The sequence below is a fragment of the Hippocampus comes genome, unplaced genomic scaffold (genome assembly GCF_001891065.2).
Source record: "Hippocampus comes isolate QL1 unplaced genomic scaffold, H_comes_QL1_v1.1 scaffold674, whole genome shotgun sequence".
In the NCBI taxonomy this organism is placed as follows: domain Eukaryota; kingdom Metazoa; phylum Chordata; class Actinopteri; order Syngnathiformes; family Syngnathidae; genus Hippocampus; species Hippocampus comes.
In genome coordinates, this window is record NW_017805878.1 from 250286 (window position 1) to 271014 (window position 20729).

Sequence of the window (20729 nt, forward strand, 5' to 3'; positions counted from 1 at the left end):
GAAACATGACAACAGCGCAGCCATCGTTGGGGATGACTTTGAATGTCCGTTGTGACATTCCCGGAGAACAACAGGCGAGTCGCAATAAAATTCAAACCGAGAGTCTGTGTCGACCCGCGAAGGGTTTGGGGTCCAAATGCGATGCGTTTGGGGCACAGCAGCCACGTACGGGTGGAGCTCAAACAACGGCGCTGAATTCAGATGGAAAGAATGAAACGCCACTTTCACTTTGGTGACTAAAACGGACTGAGCCGCAAAGTTGACCTTTTGGATAACACTCGGGCAAAGGCGCGACATGCGTACAAACGCAAACGTGAACGTTGCGGTGCGGCTTTGTAAGTTCGATGTTCCTGTCAGCGCCGGCGCTCTTTTCCTCCCTGCTTACAGGAATTCAGTTCGACACTCACACAGCGTAACCACACCAACGCAAACTCCCAATCTCATGCGGTTAAACCTTCCCGAAACTCGAGTCGGGCGAATGTCCCTCATCCATGCGAAAGGTCAACAAGAAAAGCCCGGATGGAAAACAACTGACAGAAATGTGCTTCATCGTTGCAAATCCCCCCGGGAGACGTGTTTTTGTTGCGCGTGTGTGTGCACGCACGCGTGTGTGTGTTCCCAAATATTTGTGGACTTTCAAATCGAGAGATTAAAACCATGCAAAGTCGACGAGTCGTAGTCGTTTTCTCTTTGCCGCGACTGCGTTTGGGCCGCGGCGAAAAGTAGGCGCGTGCGCCGATAGAGCCGCAAAATCAAGCCCATAATAGACCCGAATGCACGCAAGCAGTGGGAGACGTAAAACCATGCAAAGTCGACGAGTCGTAGTCATTTTCTCTTTGCCGCGACTGCGTTTGGGCCGTGGCGAAAAGTAGGCGCGTGCGCCGATAGAGCCGCAAAATCAAGCCCATAATAGACCCGAATGCACGCAGGCAGTGGGAGACGCCCTCAGAAGAAAGTGGTGCGGTTTTGGAAAAGTTTCAATTTGACACCCACAAACACGTAGCTAACTCTTAGCAGACCTCAATGGAAAAAGTTCCAAGCGCTGAAGTCCGTTCTCGCGGGATCTCTTTCAAGCAACGAGGTCCTCGCGATTGCAGCACTCGCGGATGCCACGTATGGGACGTCGGGAACTCCCGTCAAAGGAATGGCGGCAAGTCGAGAAGAGAGCGCCGCGGGTCGATCTGCCGACAAACGAGCCGCCGGTACGCCGCGTTCCGACACCGTTCGAGGGCGGATGCGGGGAAAAAAAAAGCGAGAACAGGAAGAGGCAAATTTGCAGGCCGACTAAGCGCGTAAGGAATGCGACAGACTTCAACAACATCCTGAATGAACGGGGGAGGGGGAGGAGGGCGGTCGCGCCGCTTCCATCCAGGGTGCTATTTTTAGCCGTCCACCTCTGCCGTCAACGTTGTGCAGTCGAATGTCTCGCGCTGGGGACGTCACGACGATGCCGGTGACCTCGGCCTACGCCGGTATCGGTGGCGATTGACGTGCAAACGGTGAATCCGATTGAGGGCGGCCGATGCGAGCCGCAAACTTTTGACAGAGCGCGACATTCACCTGACTGTCGTCCGCGTAGCCGTGAAACGGAAACGCCAGGCTTTCTTCGGACGCAACCCGGCAAATACGAGGAAACCATCATTGAATCTTCAAAAGAAGTCTCAAACGTATCGGGATGCCAGAGTAGGAGTGATGCGCTCCCTCTTACGAGTAGCGGTCAAAAGGCGAGTGGCGGCGGCATTCGGGACCAACTGGAGATGCTTCATGGCGGCGGCGGCATTCGGGACCAACTGGAGATGCTTCGTGGAGGACGGGGAGGAGAGGTGACGCAGGCACGAAGGACTGTTTCATCTTCGGGGAAGAGAGGTGACGCAGGCACGAAGGACTGTTTCATCTTCCAACTGCAAAACCTGCGTGATGTTCTTTTCATCCCCAAAAGGTTCCAGCCCACGGGAGGTGCGGAGAACCGCCGAGAGGCTTCAGAGGCCGTCCGGAGCGGACCGCCCAGAAACGAGCGTGGCGATAAACCCAAAGATGACAGTTGAACTCATGTCTGGGGGAGCGCCGACGACAGCGACGCCTCGCTCACCTCAGCGCCACCGAAATCCCAGTGTGACCATTTTTTTCCTCTTTCAAGCTCACGGTTTGTTTGTTTTGTTTTGCCCCCCCAGTTTTCGAGCCCTTTTGGTTGCTAATCAACAGCATAATATTGGCGTCCATTTGAAGAGGAAGTTGAAAGTGACGCTCCGGTGCTTGAGAAACCGAGGCGGACCCGTGATGAATGAGGCGTTTCCTTCGACCGGATGGCAAAACGTGGGGGCGGCGCAAGGCCGAGGTGAGAAAAACAGCGGCTGTGTTGTTCTTTTTGATTTTCATCGCAGTCACCAACCTGGCTCTCTTCGCAGAACAAGTCTGGATGTTTTGCCTGGCTGGCTGTTCAAAACATCCAGACTTGAGGTAGACACCGCGAGTATGCCCTCCCATTTGTTTTGTTTTTGGGGGAGCCAGACAGTGATTACATAAGCCACCCCAAGAACTTTTGGAGCAGCGACAGCGTGACACCATTTTCTGGAAGCATTCTTAGCTCAATGATTCTGACATTTGGATTGTTTTTCTTTTTTTGAGGGGAGGTGAACGCTGAAAACATTCCCTGTTTTTTTTCCCCCAGCTTGAATGTTTTTCTTGATATGAAAACGCTTCCTTTTCGCCCCCACCCCCCTCCCGTTTCCCGGACTCCGTGGCCAGAAGCGCACACACAAAGTCGCTGTCGCAGAAAGTACATCATCAGTGGGGCTCGGGCGACGCCCTCGATGTTGCAGAAGGCCTCTCGGCAGCCGCCTTGACCGCCTTTTCGCTTGCGTGCCACATTTCCTCGCCTCGTTGATGACGGTCTTCGCAGTGGATCGTGGTCTTGCCGATGCCCGAGTCATTAGGTAGCATCTTGATTGTGGCTGATACCTTTCAAACATTCTTGCTCCTTTTGGACTGTGGCCATTTTCTTTTTCAATGGATTCATCTCCCCGTTTTTCTACTTCTTCTATTTTTTTTTTTTTTTTTTGTGAACATTTGAAAATTGTGATTCTTTAATCATAGTTTTTGGTTGTCGTCCTGTAGCGTAGGAGGTGACGAACGCTGCGTATCCCCCTGTGACCGACAATCTGCAGTGGCCGTCAGGTGGCCAAACTCCGGCGCATATGAACTACCGTGTTGAGACTCTAGCGCGTGACTAGCGTGCCACATTTAAAGAGAACAAAGGCAGTCACTTTGAAGTCGGCTGTGACGACTCCCACCGCGGCGCAGCCCTCCCCCATGCTTGTCTGCAAAATGATGGCTTTCGGGTGTGACCCGCGTCCATGCAGAGTGAGGCCATGCGCCCTGCAGGATTTACGTAAGTCACAAATAGAGCGCGTTTCAAAACACAAATTGGCACACACGACTGTCCCAGCTGACTTTGGGCCGTGCGCCGGCTACGTTGACTGATATGCCTTTCAAAAATGACCGCTCTGACGACAACAAATTGAATTCAAACGTACGCTAGAGACCATGGATCAGTGAGTCCATCGGTGCTGTCACTTGGCAGATTTTGCAATCGTTCCAAGGATCTTTGTTTTTGTTCACCCCCCCACCCACCCCCTTGCAGTAGCGACATGAAAATTTGACAGGACAGCAATTCTGAGTCTGTTTGTTGAGTGCACGGTAGGAGAACCTCACGCCCGTGTGAGAAAGAACACAAAGATGATTGATGATAGGTCGAACCCGCTGCTGTGCCAGGTGGACGTGCGTCATTCGGCGGGCATCGAGTCAGCATCCTGCCATGGCAGCTATGAGCCCGCAGTCAGAAACTCCCGGGGATTATGCAATGTTTGCGGCGGCAGGAAAGAGAGACAAATAACGTGTAATCATGCGGTTTCTGCGGAGAGGCGCCGTCCTCGTGCGCGGAACGAGGATGCCATGTTTGCACTCTTGCACGCAATCGGTACTTCTCTGCTACTTATTGTTTCATACCCGAGCGCCATTCCTAATTAACAAGTATTTACTCAACACTCAACTTGAGCATTTTCAAACCACCGCCGCTGTCAACAAAGCGCTGCAGACGGAGCAAAAACAAACCAATGAATAACCAAGACAGTCGAAAGCCAAAAATCTCCTGCAAAGCCAAAGACTAAAAATGAGTTCTTTGAAGGCGAGTTTTTAAGATGGGCAGCGAGCCCCCCCGCCGGCACCGCACGTTGCCAATGTTGGGCATCCATCGCCGTCATTTCCCGGACCCTGCCTCACCTCGCTTCGCGGGCTCCTTTTTCGTGGCTCAAGGCCGAGTTGTTGCCAGGTGGCACGTCAGAAACCCGCTTCTCTTCTCATGCCGCGCCGTGTGAATTGGAGCAGGGTCTTTGCGCCACTTGTGCGCCCGTGGCGTGTGGTCCGCCCCGCCCATCGGAACTCGTTCTTGAGCAGGCGTGTCGGACTTTTTGGAATCCGAAAGTTTTCACCTCTCGGCCCAGTGTGGCACGGGCTCTTGTTTCTCTGGCGACACCCACTGGGTCGCTATTTAAGCCGGAGTCGCCCACCATCCTGTCATCAGTCAGCTCGGGAGCACAAACGAGACCCGGGCCGGCCTCCTGCCACGGGAACCGAGTCAGTCCAGCGTCCGAGGGAGGGAAGCGCAGCCCGCGAGGCACCATGTCCGTCAGAGCTCCGGCGACGCTGTCGTTTCTTCTGCTCGCGCTCTCGCTCGCGGCGGTAAGTTTGGCCTCGGCCATCCGCCCTCGGTTGTCGGCCGAGCGAAAGCGTCCCCTCGGGCGCGCGTCGCCATCGCCTTCGAGCGTGACGATCCTTTTTGGACAAGTGAAAGCTTTTCCCCACCCGGACGTCCCGGTACCGAGTCGAAAAACGGCTCTGGGCGCCGCAGCCGAAACGCGAAGCCGAAGCTCCGACGGGAGTGCGGTGTAATGTCGCCCTCTTGTGGAACTTTGGCAAAGTTCAACGACGGAAACTTGCTGAAATTCTTCCCAACTCAAAATCCACCAAAGCATTCTGTTTGATCGCTAATATGAGGTCCACCTCATTAGGATACATTCCAAAGAGCCTCATGATAATTTTTTCTTTCTTTTTTCTTTTTTCTTCCACAGTGTAACGCATTGTTTCTTCTGCCGTCACGGTGTTTTTGGGGCAACGATAGATCGAAAATATGCCTGTGTTTGGTATTGAGCAAAAGTGAAATTTGTGAATTGTCCAGATTTCCTCGCTCAAGACCAAGAACCTGAAGCGAAATTGGCGCTCGACAATTCCCCGCATATACTTTTGCCGAGTCCGACTGTTTTCAGTGGTTTCGACGTCAGCTCGCATCTTCTCATTGCGCATCCGACGAGCGCGACCGGCTCACCTTCGCTTGGGATTTTGCCGCAGAGCCTGGCCCCGGAGTGCTCGCAGCCCTGCGCCTGCCCCGCGGCCCCCCCTCCCTGCCCGATCGGCACCAGCTTGGTGCTGGATGGCTGCGGTTGCTGCAAAGTGTGTGCCAGGCAGATAGGGGAGCCCTGCAACCTGCTGGAGCCCTGCGACCACCACAAGGAGCTCTACTGTGACTACGCGCTGCTGAGCGACACTGACACTGGCATCTGCATGGGTAACGTTTGCGTCTCTACCGTTCCGTTTGAACGGGTCATTGCTGGAGAGGGCCCCCAAATACCACGGGGATTTAGCTCTACGACGTTCATTTTTTTGGGTGGGGGGGGCGGTGTTGAAAACAAAAACTCTTAAACTGGTTGACAGTTTCAAGCTGTGGCTTCGGCCTTCGTCGGAGCTGCCACTACTTTCTGTTGAGCTGTCTTAAAACAGCTGACCGGGTCGGGAAACAATACTGAGATGGTTATGTCACCTTATTTCGAAGGACACTTTGACATTGGTCACGGGGGCTGACAACCCCTCTGGCACTGTTCCATGCCGCCCTGTCGTAATAAGAACAACAACAAAGCATCAGATGTCATGATTCGATGGGTTCTGTGAAATCAAGACCGATTTTCCAATTCAAAGCACCGTTTCAAAAAGCTGACAAATTTGAAAGTGGCCATTTCATCAAGTGGCATATCCCGTCGTGTGAAAAATTTGAGGTCAGCATTGTCCTTCTCAGTTATGGGTTTGACCAGTGGTTGTTGCTCAAGCTCTCCGTCCGCATCTTTGTCCGTAGCTCAAGAGGGTCAGCCATGTGACCTGGGCGGCGTCATCTACCGCAGCGGCGAGTCCTTCCAACCGAGCTGCAAACACCAATGCGTGTGCATGAACGGCGAGATCGGATGTGTGCCGACGTGCCCCGGCGTTGTCCGATTCCCATCCCCCGACTGTCCGTATCCTCGCCGCGTCCGCATCCCGGGAAGATGCTGCGAGGAGTGGGCCTGCGACCAGACGCCTCAGGACCACCACTATGAGTCGGTGATGGGCGGTAAGTGCCGACGACGTCACATCCCGCAGCACTCATTCAAATCATCATCTCATGACCGACAATGCAGCCCTTCAAAGTATCCAAAAAGTAGCGCCGGCTCTGAGACGTTGTGTGACGCAATTGACCAGATCTCGGATTTTGATACCTTGAGCCCATTTTGTACATTTAAAAATTGCTCCTCCCTCTTTGCAGGAGCTTCTCAGATTCATCCGCTGCCCTCTTCGCAACCCATCGCAGGCTTCGGGGAGGCGGCCCTTCAAGATCTGGAACCGGAGAGTCCCAGAGAGAACTGCATCGTCCAGACGACAGAGTGGAACGAGTGCTCGGTCACCTGCGGCATGGGCGTCTCATCCCGCGTCACCAACGACAACCAACGTTGTCAGCTGGAGAGACAGACGAGGCTCTGTCTGATTCGGCCCTGCGACAGCCAGCAGGAGAAAGAAATTAAGGTACGCAAACCTCTTTTGTGTCCTCGGTGGATTGCTTTGGCCTGCCTTCCTTCCTTCCTCTCTGGCATTTGCTCATCGGTGTTCGCGTGGGTTTTCTTAGAAGACTTTGGCTTTCTCCCACATTCGTGTCCGTCGGGATATTGAAGGACTCGAAATCGTCCCCAGGTTCGAATGTGAGGGCGACGGGTTGTTTGTCGATACCGTTATGGTCAACCGGGATGGGCTCCAGCCCGCCCGCGACCCCAATCAGGACAGCGGATATCCAAAGTGGGCGGATGCCGGCCCAAATGCAAATACTTTGATTATTTCTCCCCAAGATCTGCATTTCACTGGCTATGTATCCTTGAATACGAGGATGGTACCCCTGTTGACAATTTACAACGACCTTGAGCCCAAACGGGCCGAACACAAACAGAAGCGAGCGAGAGAAACCATCCAAATCGGACGCATGCTACTTCGTCCCACCCTTGAATCGTATCACACCTCAGTGATCGAGAGCCGCAGATATAAATCGATCGGTTTGACGTCGCAGACGATTCCCCGTTTCTTTGCACCCGCATTAACTTGGATCGTTTGGGCTTTGGAGAGTTTCCACACGTTCACATGCCGGTCAACGTGACAAAAGCAAACGCCGTCGCGCATCGACCGCATTCGTAAGTATGACGATTCAACGAATCCAATCTATTTGTCCCATTCGAAAACGCTTACGTCTTTTCAAACGGTATCGTGGAGAACGGTCTCAAGTCAGTTGGTGGCCGCGCCATTTTGATCAAACGATTCTCTACCGCAGCGCGGCAAGAAATGCGTGCGGACGCCGAAGGCCCGGCAAGGAATGCGCTTCGAGCTGTCAGGCTGCGCCAGCGCCAGGTCGTACAGAGCAAAGTTCTGCGGCGTTTGTACCGACGGCCGATGCTGCACACCTCACGCCAGCGTCACCGCCGAGGTGGAGTTCCGCTGTCCGGAGGGAGACGTCTTCCGGAAAAAGATGATGTTCATCAAGACGTGCTCCTGCCATCTCGACTGCCCCAGAGACAACGACATCTTCTTGGCTTCCAACACGCGCAGGATGCTCGGCGACTACCAGCGCCACATGTGATACCGAGGAGCCTTTTGCTCTGGCCCGCATCCCGTCCACCTTTTGGCCCCAATCGGACCCCCGCCGCCGCAAAATCTAACCTAGAGATGGCATCGAGCAATAGGATAGTTGATGTTGTCGTCAATGTGGTTGGGAGGACGGGACATCCGGCAGCGTGCGCGTCTTATTCTCAAAGAGCCCATTTCAAGATCGGGAAACAACGGAGGATTGCCTGCTCGTGTTTTGAGATTTGAGATGCGAGACCCCGACTGAGTGCTCGAGATCGTAGCAGAAGAACGGAAGCCGTGCTTTGAAAGAAGTCGACGCTTCATATTTTCTTGCGTGAGGTTCGTGTCGACGTTGCCATTTGGTTTCCAGAAAAATGGCAAGTATGCAAATCAGAAAACGCCAAACAATTCACGAGCAGCTTTCCCAGCCTGGCGTCCCTTTTCGTCCTTGTCCGAGAACTCCACGGGATGTGTTTTTTTTTTTTTTTTTTTTGGCATAACCATCATTGTATCTTGACGTGCAAATGAGTTCATCACCCGAGTGGTGCCTTGCAAGACACGATTTGAAATCCGGTGATTCGTTGACTTTTCTCGACCACCACCGTATCGCTTGTCTGACGGGGTCTTCTCGGGTCTGACGAGGTGTGCCGGTTTTGTAAGGAGCGAGGAGACCGTCGCTCACTGTGCTGGTATGTTTGCCCCAAAGGAAAGGCATTCGGGGTGGTTGACTACGTACAACAGATGGTACATTGGCTCGACTTTGTGCGGGCCGCGTGGGCTCGGTCCCCCCCAGTGACGATGTGAATGTGAGCGTGAATGTTATTTGCAACCTTTTTCTTGTTTAAGACGTGAAAAAAAAAAATCGAAACGTGGCCCTTTCTGGCCAGAAGCTGGTGTACAAGTTTGTATCGGTGTGCCAGACGAGCAATTGAAATGAACAAAAAGCCACAAGAATGTGGAGATGCAGGTAGATTGAGGGTTGCCTCCATATGACAGGGTGACCCTTGATGCGTCGTTCATGACATGAAAAAAAAGTCTTCGGCTCTGACATTGTTGGGACTCTCCAACATTCATTCAGTCCTTCATCAAATTTGTATTTGTGTTTTGCATCCTGACTGACGTACTTGCAGCACGACTGAGTAATTGCTGACACAACTTGACAAATTGAAGACAAATTTGGCAGCAAGCAAACACATACTGAGTGTGAATGATACTCTGAGACTCTGTACAGTTTTGTACTCTTAAGTTATGTTTAACGCTGACTGTATTGTTTTAGTTTTTCCACTGTAACCACCCGACTAAGATACTCATGAGTTCTTGTCCGTTGCACTTTTGTCTCTTTTCCAATAAACAAATTATATTTTTGTTAGAGATGCTGAATGTTGCTCTCGTTCTTGGGGGTTCACGTAGGGCAAAGTTGTCTTGTCAGTTCCTCGACTACTCCATAATCATTTTCGTATCTTATTTTGAAGGCACGTTTAAACGTTACCATAGCGACCGGAGAACGTTGCGGCCAGATAGGACGTTCCTCGGGTCATGATTCGTGTTCATTATGATGTTTCGAAAATACCACCCTTTTCATGCAGGTCATATCATATTATATTCGCCTTTAAAGGCCGGTCCCTGAAAATATTGTCTGACATGAAACCGGTCCGTGGGGCAAAAAAGGTTGGGGACCTCTGACCTAAATAGCAAGTCGACCAATTACAGTTGGACAAAGTAGACTGTCGCGTTGGCAGTTTCGATAGCCATATTTTCGGATTCATTTCTGGAGTCACGGCACGAACAGACCACTTAAGGAGCTTCGGTTTGCTTTTTCATTTTATTTTAATTATTATTATTATTATTTTCTCGGCTTTGCAGGTCTTCCTCTTCACCCGTGACAACGAATGGCATTTTTACCGAACGTAAAGTGTGAGAATTATTACGACAGCGAGGTCATATTCACGACATTGCAGTCGAATGAACAGATTAAGTCCAATATACCAAATACAGAACATAGTGGGCCCAATATTAAACAAAACTGGGAATAAACGAGATGAAGAAAGGGCATAACTCAGCAAAAATCTGATTTCAATCTAAAAAAAAAGGGGGGGGGGTGCTTTCCACTTGGCGCCGGTGCCGTACCGCGCCGCTATCCCAGCTCGAACTCCCTCGGTGTGCCCGCGAGCAGGATTTGACCCCCGCGAGGCGGACGCGGCTGCTCTCTGCTCGCTTTGCTTTGCTGCAGTGCGATCACCTCATCTGACACACAAGTTCAGCCGCCAGGCTCGTTCCTCTCTGGAAAGCTCCGCATCGGGACTACTGACGCATTTCCACACCGTGGACGGTTCACTCCGACAGGACGAAGTGCTGCGTTTTAGAAATGCCGGTGCGCGAGATCAACTTTTTTTTCTTGATAGTTGGCGTGAGTTTCGAAGGTGTTTTCCGGTGTTGGTGTGAGCTTGACGCAGCGGCGTCTGAGCGACCGCTCCCACGCGTCATTTCGGGGCGTGGACGCCGAGTCCTGCCTTTCGTCTGAGAAGAAATGTGACGTGCCGAGTGGATGAGAAACGACGGCCGAGCTGCTGGAAAAGAAGAACATCAAGGGTAAATAAACGCTCTTATCTTAGTTTGGCGTCTGGCAGCCATGATCGATCGTGACGATGATGCTTTCGGATTTGGAGGAGTTGCAGTGGAATTTAAGCGTCGAGCCTTTGGAGATGAAGACACTGAACTTGGACGTCTCTAAAATAGAATTCAGCGTTTAAGATAAGTCAGTTCGGACCCTCGAATCAGAATAAATAAGGGACGATTCGTCCCTTGTCGTTTCACTCACATACTCAATAAATCGACGTATTTGGTATATTCCAAAGTGCCTTGTTCTTTGGTGGCTGAAATGAAAAACTTTCATTTGCAACAGCAATAGATTTTGCTTTCACTAAGGATGACCAATTGCTGCAAATTCAACAAATTGCTCTTTTCAGTTGTACAATCTTTCAAATATCTTGAAACTCTTGTGTCCTATTGGTGAGACTTTTTTTTAAACATACACTTGTATACATAGGTCGGCTTGCTTCAAAAATCCAAATGTTTGATGAAACAAATTATGCCGAGTGTCATATAAATCGGGAATCGCAGTACATCACAAAGGCTGGCATTTGAACAAGGCTAGGTAGACTTTTTTTTTGGATGGTATGAGTTGCATAGCCACTATGTTTAATAGTAACGTAAACCTAGCTGTGTTCCCTTGTTTCAAAAAAAAAGAAAAAGAGTCAATTTATTAGCAAATGCAAAAATTGGTATCTGTAGCAGGGCACATGAATTCATTTGAAAATATTTCATCTTCAAGATGTGACCCCGGCTGAGACAGCATTGACCCTGTCACTCCTTGCACAGAACTTGTGGGCTGAATCAGCATTTGCTGCCTGCGCTGTGGCCCTTTATTTATTTCAGAAAGTTTTTCTTAATACATCATACTTGAGGAAACAATTAAAAAAAAAAAAACAATTGTGTTTCATAACACAAAATTGTGTGTTTAGCCGTCGCGTAGAATCATTAGAATGTGTTCTAGGACTAAACATGAACTTAATGTTTTGCAAGTGAGCCAATAAAGACTGAAAAGAACTTGCAGATGTAATCTGATAACTTTTTCTTTCTCTCCCTTCTTTTCTGGTCCACTTTATGGAACATCAAAAATTCTCCGTCTGGTGAAATGGTGAGTAGAACAGCATTGTCCCTTCTTATAATCAATTGGGTTGACAGTCGCATAGAATCATTAGAATGTGTTCTAGGACTAAACATGAACTTAATGTTTTGCAAGTGAGCCAATAAAGACTGAAAAGAACTTGCAGATGTAATCTGATAACTTTTTCTTTCTCTCCCTTCTTTTCTGGTCCACTTTATGGAACATCAAAAATTCTCCGTCTGGTGAAATGGTGAGTAGAACAGCATTGTCCTTCTTATAATCAATTGGGTTGACAGTATCTGTCGAGAGAGTCACGCACTTGTTCATTCCAATAACATGAAGGGAGTGCAGACTTATTTTTCATAAACTCTCGTGTTTAAAGTACTGCATATGTATACATTCTGTGTATAGCACATTTCAACTGCCACAGTGGGTACCATTATTTTATATATATAATATATTTATATATACACATACACACCTTTTAAAAAGAGCGAGACCGTGAGTGGATGTACATTGGGAGACTGGACTGGAGGAATTCACTTTGAAGGCTGGTCTATTAGTGATCCATTAATCAATAAATCAAAGCCACAGGGACAGACAAACATGCATTTAAAAAAATTAAAAAAATAAATATATAAAATAAAAAAAATACATATATATATATATATATATAAATTTTGCACGGGAACTGTGTGTGTGTGTGTTTACCTCTTTGCGAGGGAAAGCAGTTTTTTTTTTTTTTTTTCTCCCTCCCCTTCCATGTCACCTTCGGGTCAAGTTAAATCAAGGGACCTTTTCTTTTTGGAAGTAATCGGCTCATTTTGCTTGCTTCAAGATAGTAATTTGTTTCCAATGACTTTTTTTTTCTTTCCATTCAGCTCACATACCCCAGGTTAGTTTGGAAAGTATTTGAGCAGGCCGTGTTGCAATGCAGTTGATTTTCACTTTTTCATGCTGAACCAAATGTGTCCAGCAGGTCGCAGCAGAGCGCAATACCGATAAAGTAACTGAACAGGTGGTCTAATTTCGAACGGATTATCATCATCATCATCATCATCATCATCAAATGACATCACGCTGACCCGCTATCGACATGTCGAGTGGGTTCTGATCTTGCTGAGTCAAACAATTGTTCGTCGCCGTGTACAATTTCAAATATCCTTGTGTTCAGAATAATACTGCGCGTTTAAAAATGTGAGTACATATTTGCGATTAAGGTCCTGTTATTATTATTTTTTTCAACAAAAACAAGCAGTTTAATCTGTATTACAATTGTATAAAAACAAATCGGATTTACGATCCCAAAATGTTGACAAATATGAAGCATTTTCTATTTGAGAGAAAGATTTGAATGCGGAAAGGGTGGCACCCTCCCATCTTCTCCCAAGGGAGCCGTGACGCTCAGCGCCGTCACTTGACCTCGGCAGACGGTCTGGCTCGGCACCTGCTCCTCACGCCGGGAGGAGGGGAAGCTGCTCTCTACCATGGCGAATGTGGGGAGGGGGCTGCCAGGGCAAAGGGTGGCCTTTTGTGTTCTGATGGGGGTTGGCGTGTCGAGGTGTCCAAAGAAAGCGACGTCACCGTGCGGTCTGCTGATGCAAGGGAGCGTCGTTCTGAAAACTCCCACCCTCTTGACAAAAGCGCTCCAACTGGCTTAGTTATGCCAATTGCAGGCAGGCGGGCAGACTGCTGCGTGTGTCCAAGGCCACTTGCTTTACGCTGTTGGCTGCTCGCTTGGTCTCCTTTTGAGCGTCGCGATGACCCTTTTTCTGTGGAAAATGCTCATTGGTGCCATGTCCCCGCTTATTGAAACATTTTGAGAGCCTTGAAAAAAAATATGGCCAACAATTACGTCCAGAATTTTAATGTTCACGTTAAAATGATCTTTTCGTTAATTATGTACAGTTTATGCCAAAGCTTGCTCTTTGAACATCTATTTATTACATATCCATATTTTTAATGCGAAAATAAACTGATGGCCAGTAAGGCAAGCTTTATGTTTTTTCATGGTTACAACAGCAATCAAGCAGCACAATGGAGAAGTGGTTCGCCCCTCTGCCTCATAATTCTGAGGATCCTTGTTCATGTTTTGGAATAAACTCTAAAAATGAATAGATGGATTTATAGAGTGCTTTTCCATGGACCTAAGTATGCTTCACAGTAAAATCACAGGGAGATTAAAATGGGTCTGTTTGTGTCGTGACTATAAAGTCGCGTGACGAAATGTATGCAACAAATTGCCTACCCGATTTCAACATAAATTGTATTGATGTCAATGTATCACGCGACCCCGGCGGTGCAAGAATGTGACATATGAAACTTTTAGTGGGCTACTCGTCCCGATGGTGGTTCCTGATCTTGAAAATGTCCTTGCATGTGATGCAGGAATTCAAATGGAGAAAATTCCCATTGTGTGGCACTCCTGTTGAAGGACCTCCCACGGCAAATATTCATCTGACTAAAGTGCCGTATGGTTGCTTTCTAAGAGCATTCTTTTGGTTACTGCGACTTTATTATTTACGCCTCATAAGTACAATAAAGGGCACTATTCCCACGAATCAGATTTAACATGCTCTCACTCGTCAACCAGTGCGGCCACATGACGTTATGTAACCAATGCAGTCCAAACACAATCGTGGCTATTAAATACTAAATAGACTCCCTGGGATCAAATTGGTAGCGCACCCCCACTTTGAATTTATTGAAATGATTTTAGTCCCCCGCGCTCTCCCTCATCCCTCATGCAGTTCCAATCACTGAGTGAAAATGGATGTATAGATTTTTATACGACTTGGGGATCATCAGTATCCTTGGTTACTGATGGTAAAGCTCTGCAAAGAACGACAACACAAAGGAGGGTGATTGGTGCGTGATTCTCCCTCGACTGCTCCTATTGGCTGGATCCACCAATACTTGCTCCATTTCAGAGCAGCACCCCCACCCCACCCCAGCCCCATCCCATTGTACACAGTATTAACCCCGAGTGTGGTCTTGCAGGCTATATGAGCAAATTATACAACAGGTTGATGAAACAAAGACCAACACATCACCACCACCACCACCACCCCTATTTGTGCTGCTTTTTGACCTTTAGTGTAGCATGTCCTCCCGAACAAGGATGAAACTTTACGGATGATTTTGCTGGTTATTTGTGAGCAACACATTTCCGTGGCCTAATCACCTGTAAGAGCCGAAACACATTTCGCAACCCATACAGACAATGAGCAAATATAATTAACGTTCTACATCCAATACAATTACAAACAAAATTGCGCAGATAATGAAATTATGCCAGAAACGACTGTTTTGCCTCTTCGAGGGGCTGCCAGTGAAAAACTAACGTTTGGCGTGACTCTGTAACTAACTGGCCGTATTTGGGATGCTTATCTTTCCGCAAAGTGCTCCATACAGGAAATGACAATACAAATGTAAATTGCAAAATAAAATAATTACTGCTGTGACAAAAGAAAAAAAGCTTATGGTTGTTCATATATCGAGCGCCGATTGTAATGAACTGATGATTAATTCGCGAATGGGTATTCATTAAATGGTATCCATCAAATTCGGCTGACTTTGTCTTTGAGTACAGTGATTTAATATTCAGTTTATTCTTGCTTAACTATGCACCAGAACTGATGATAATCTTTCACTGAGCATTCGATTTCTAGTCCAGTTAGTCAAACAATGTTTATTCATCTCTTCCAATCATCATGTTTGTCTCATCTTGTTGCCGCTGTACAGTACAGTATACCGTAGTTCAGGGACCAGCAACTGGCGGCCCGCTATTCGCCGACTACTAGACTTTCTTCTTTTTTTTGTTCTGTTCGCGGTCTCCCGTGGATTTGTGGGTTAGAATCCCACTTCTGACACCATGTTTGTGTATCGTATTATAAAGAGACAGGAGACAGCAGTGTGCGTTCCAGCGTGATTGTCTCGTTCCGCCTACGTCACGTACCCAGCGCGTCCCCTTGCTGCCGGGGCATACCATTACAAGAAAGGGGGGCAATACTACAATCGCGTCAACGGAAGGACACATTTTTATTTATTTTATTTTTTATTTTTTGCAGATTTGGAGTGATATGCAGGGCAAACATCTTGGTGTGTGTTTTCTTCAACCCCTTTGTTTTTTGCGTTCGAATTGTGAACCTTTTACACACGGAATGAACATTTTGAAATATGCAAAGTAATAATAGCGCGCATTTTGTCCCTATTTGAAGCACCATTTTTGCCATTCGTGTGGTTAAGACGTGTGTGGTTGTATGGAGGCCCCTCTCCCCCAGTAGCAACAAAGAAGAATTTGTGGCCCCTGCTCTAAATTACGAAAACACGACGGCAAATTGACGGTGTGGGCGTCTCTCCCGCCTTTAAGACAAAGAAGAGGGCAAAACCAATGACTCTTGATGGTACCTCAACACATTGCAAGCTGCTTGATGAACGCTCATGAATCACTACTTGGCTAATTCTCCAAATCGAAGGGATTTCTAACTTGTAAGAGCCGACTTTAATTCACACACTGACGTTATTTTCTCCTGGATGAGCTGTGCTGAGCGGGTGAGTGATCTCGGACATCTCTGCGAGCCGAAACCCAGAGAATTTGTTGACATATTTTTTTCACATTGAGCGCCATTTGCAGACAGGTGCGCCCACCGCCCCCTTTTTTTTGATTGTTTCCGATCTGAAACGAGCAGTTTTATCTCATGGGGTACAAGAAAAACAGTTTATATCGGTATATGTTGAGTTATTCCCCCCTCCCCACCCCTTCATTTCGACCGGAGAGCGTCTCTTAGTCGATGCCGTTTCCAGTGCGCACATGAGCAGATGTGATTCATCGGTAGGTCCGCTTAAGAGGCAAGTGTACGTTTCATATTTTCACGCTGTCTGTGTCCAACATTAGAAGGTTTTAAGGCTTACCGTCCCTATGATTAAAAAAAAAAAAGACTCGATATAAAGCCGTGTTGGAGTAGGAATACAGCTGCTGATGACTATTATTCAATTATTGTTTCGGGATTGTATTTATTTTTTTTGTATGTGGGTTACAACTGTCTTTATGAATCCTCGACTGGATTTTCATGTTTGCTCGTTAAGGCACCATGTCATTTGAGCAGCTCCAAGCCTAATGATCATCATTAAATATAGTGGACAAAGTTTCCTTGATCATCTCAACAATTTAAAACGCATTTAGTTGTGACTAATGGCTCCCAAGAAAGTTCAAGAGTTCTTGTCTGAAGATGTGATGGATGCATTCATAGGAAACACACGGCCTGTATGTCGTGAAATAGGCTCGCCAGAACATTACAAAATTACAGCGCTCAGTGTGATGCAGTTCAATTCTACATCATCGTAGACGCCGAGTCCAGTAATAAATTCACATTTTCTGGGAGGAGTGTTGCCGTTGTGTAATCAATGATGATGAACCAGAGTGTGTCATCGATGCATTGTGGTGTTGCCAGCGAAGTGACTGTACAATGACACATTCACAGACATTGTCGCCGTTGTCCGCGCAAACGAGCAGAACGTGACAGCTAAAGGAAAAGCATCTCACCTGCCCCCCGTTTTTCCGGCCGAGAGGTCACGAAGCCACGACGGGCTGTATCTCGCAGTGCTCACCGGAGAAAGGAGAGGCTCGACTTTTGCCAGCTGCCGAAGATGTCAACTCATATTGTAGATGAGTGGATTATTTCCCTTAGAACAAGTCAGTGTGCCGGCCAAATTATTGAGAAGCAGTTGTTTGAAGCTAAAAATGAGTATGACTCTATATTTATCTCGCTCCTCACGTTCGTTTCACACAGAGAGTGGATCAAAAATAAAATGTGGCGGCACACGTGGAAGACATTTCTCTTTCTCCGGTGCCTTTGTGGTGGGCATTGATTCAACGTGTTGGTAAAATGAAGTAGGTGTTGTTGTACTACGGATGTCATTATTTTGGCCGTGTGTTTCCCCCCCACTGCAAAGAATGGCAACTGGGGTGTCCTCAGCAACAGTTTTTAAAGCTATCCTGCATGTTCTCGATGTGTCCATCCTCCATCGCTACAAGTCTTCCGCAGAGTTTGCGGATGAGCTGATTGTCGTGATAATCGCGAGAAGCCAAAATTGGAATCGCTGCAATCAGTGCCCTCCCTGCATTGTGTTTTTCTCAACGATTTGAAAGTTGGTCTTTTTTTCTTTTTCCTCTCGTGTTTCTTCAACAAATGTTTTCCGCTTTTGATTTGATGTGGGTCAAGCTAGTTTCTGGATTTTCTCCGCAGCCCGTGTGGCTGGGATGGTGGGGAGGACGGCGGCTCTGCACGTCAGCGCACGGTGTCCTTTAATCCCACGCAGGGCCCGATTAATTTTAAAGCCGCTTTCTGTTTTTAAGCTCCCGTTCAGCACTCTGACTCAAGCTAGCATGCAGGCATCAACGCTGCAATACTTGCGTGGACTTAATGTCGACAAATGCATTTCGAATCATTCATGGCACTGAAGACAAATCTGCACTGTCTGCTCCCCGTGCCACCAATGTCAGAGTTTGGTGCTGATTGGCGGCAGCAAGTCGGCTTCGTTTCCGGTCAGAGTTGGCCTCCTAATCACATAAAGTGCCATTGCTATCGAGCACCTATTGCAAACCGTGTTTAAAAATGGACTTGGCAGATAAAAATCTGCAGTGCTGCCCTGGACTCAAAAGTGCAAGCACGCGGACACACACACACACACACACACACACACACGCACACACACACACACACACACACACACACACACACACACACACACACACACACACCTCTCACACACACACACACACACACACGCACACACACACGGCTTCAGCAGCCACATGCTGCTGAGTTCCAGCACTTGCTGACTGAACACTGAGCCATGAGAATAGATTGTTTTCATCGAGGAGGCGGGGGCAAACCCTTGAGTTACCCTCTCTCTCTGGGTACACCTGGCGCTTTGGATCCCACACGTTCATTGTCTCTGCCCAGTCAGCATTTGTGTGGCTGTGGCAGCAAAACCTCAACACTGCAGGCAGTTTCACAGGTTGGCGATTTGAACCTTTGCCGTCTTATTATCCCCCACCATGGAAGCATCTAAGGTGACCCAGCAACGGTCGTCGGCATAGTTCCAAAATGAGGATCTTGAATGAGGAATGCGATGTTTCTTCTCTGCACCCATAAACCAAAAAAAAAATTAATTGATATAAATCAAGGAAATCCTGAAGGATGGTCATTCTTCTCTCGATATATTTCATCCAGTGGTCACCATGACAACAGACGAAGCAGAGAGTCACCAGAAGAAGCCGAGGCATCAGGAGGAGGCCGGCCAGGACGCAAAGCCGTCCTCTCCGGAAGAGGAACACCTGCGGACTCGCAACCGCAACTCGGTCGGCCGCGGCCTCTCCCGCCTCTTCTCCTCCTTCCTCAAGAGGCGCTCGCAGTGCGAGAGCGAGGGAGGGGAGAAGGGGGAGGAGGAGGAGGAGCAAGAAGCCAAAGCTCCCATTGCTGACCCTGAACCCGAACTGAAGATTGAGGGAGAGGTGGCCCACGACCGGCACTCGGTCAGCAGCGCCGAGGCTCAGGTCAGCACACGCACACATACGCGCATCAGCGTACATCTTTACCTGCTGTAATTCCAGAAGCAACAGTTTCGACTGTCGCTTCAGCCTTCATATATATATCCAGTATATATATCAAATCATCTTCCTCAGGCTGCCCATGTAGAAAAGAACGAAGCTGAGGAGGGTGGAAAAGACAAAGAGCTCAACAAGGAGAACGCAGAGGTGGCGACACTGGAGAAAGAGGAGGAGGGGAAGGAGGAAGGAAAGGAGGCTGGTTCTGAAGGGAGCAGTCACGGCGAGAAAGAAGAGAAGGCCACAGAGGAGGAGTCCCAAACTCCCAAAGCTCCACGTCGCCCCAAAACCATGCAGATTAAAGTCACCCTGCTGGATGACACTCTCTATGAGTGCGAGTTGGAGGTAAGAAACAACGTCATCCTATTTTGGTGTATTCACCTGAAAAAAGGGAATTCCGAGTCACTCTGTTGCTAGGATCAGTAATCATTGAAGCCGACATCAAAATCGTGGGGAACTGAGGAAATGCTGCCGCGCCGTGGGGTTCACAATTTTGCTTGAAACCCGAAATCACCTCGCAGAGGACCTCCAATGTTTCTGAACTAATGAGTGTTCAGATTTCGATTGTTTTCAACCAACGATCATCCGCAAGGGGAGATCTTGCGCTTTACCTTGAAAAATGGACTTTGCACGACCCAGCCAGTCCACCTCTGCTTCTGCAACATCGAGTACTGCGTGCGTTTCGACTGCGCCGATGTTATTGCAGATGAGGGGCCCCGTGATGGTTGGCCGCCAGCCAGCTAGGTTTGAATGCCCCCCCCCCCAAAAAAAAAGAGCGTAGCCCGTCGTTAAATACATGAATCAGCGTTTGTATTGTATCTCACTGTATGGAGAGCCAAGATCTCGAAGTGAAGTCACAGCATCACCTCCAACACTCCGCAGTCCTTCAGTCGCACTCCTGAAGAACACAAGTGTCACTTGTGCCACGCGGCCATCGGTCGAATGGTCAACAATCCCGAGCGTACCGTGTTAACTTCCTTCGACACCAACCAACAAACAAAAAGATTTCATAATAATACTGCGGTGACTTGGTACCGGCAGGTCACAGTGAGTTATCCATCAAGACCCCGGTACAATAACAACAACAACAAAAAAAACCCAACCTAAATGGAACAGTTGGAATTGGATCAGGTTACTCTTATCAATCTCACAGTATAGAGCGATTCCTCCCCCTTCCGGAACAACAAAGGCGACTTCATGAAAATGTCACCACTCAAAACTATTGAAGAAGGCGAGCCGACCAGGCTCCTTGGCGATGTGAGCTATTTTTAGACCAAACATCTCTCATTTGCCGAGCTCCTGCTTCCGTCTGACGAAAAGCTGTTAGCGCTCCTCTGGGCTAGGACACGTTTCCCCCCGAGCCCCTTATGTGCCGTTCTCACCATCCGCTCAGCCCCGTTTTAACACCAAACATGAAACGACTGTCCCCTTGAAGTCACTGGAAGCCCGAAATGAAACTGTGTCTTGTGGGTTGTTGTTGTTGTT

The 20729-nt window shown here is 48.3% G+C and overlaps 2 protein-coding genes across 17 annotated transcripts in view; both read left to right on the forward strand.

Annotated features, from left to right (window-relative positions):
• Positions 1-4326: 4326 nt before the first annotated feature.
• On the forward strand, positions 4327-7980 carry ccn2b (cellular communication network factor 2b). The gene is made up of 5 exons (XM_019888925.1): positions 4327-4737; positions 5404-5620; positions 6182-6433; positions 6626-6882; positions 7673-7980. The coding sequence occupies exons 1-5, from the start codon at positions 4678-4680 to the stop codon at positions 7976-7978; spliced, it is 1092 nt and encodes a 363-aa protein (XP_019744484.1). The 5' UTR covers positions 4327-4677; the 3' UTR covers positions 7979-7980.
• A 2069-nt stretch (positions 7981-10049) lies between these two features.
• The window catches only part of epb41a (erythrocyte membrane protein band 4.1a), a 27204-nt gene continuing 16524 nt past the window's right edge, over positions 10050-20729 (forward strand). For 14 of the 16 annotated variants that reach the window (XM_019888961.1, XM_019888962.1, XM_019888963.1 and 11 more), the window contains exons 1-4: positions 10050-10554; positions 11891-12061; positions 18871-19193; positions 19323-19589. In XM_019888961.1, the coding sequence (XP_019744520.1) occupies position 12061; positions 18871-19193; positions 19323-19589 (591 nt within the window). In that variant the 5' untranslated portion in view covers positions 10050-10554; positions 11891-12060. Of the gene's footprint in view, positions 10555-11890; positions 12062-16027; positions 16187-16269; positions 16467-18870; positions 19194-19322; positions 19590-20729 lie in introns of those variants that run through there. The other 2 variants (XM_019888964.1, XM_019888965.1) reach the window with 2 other exon arrangements.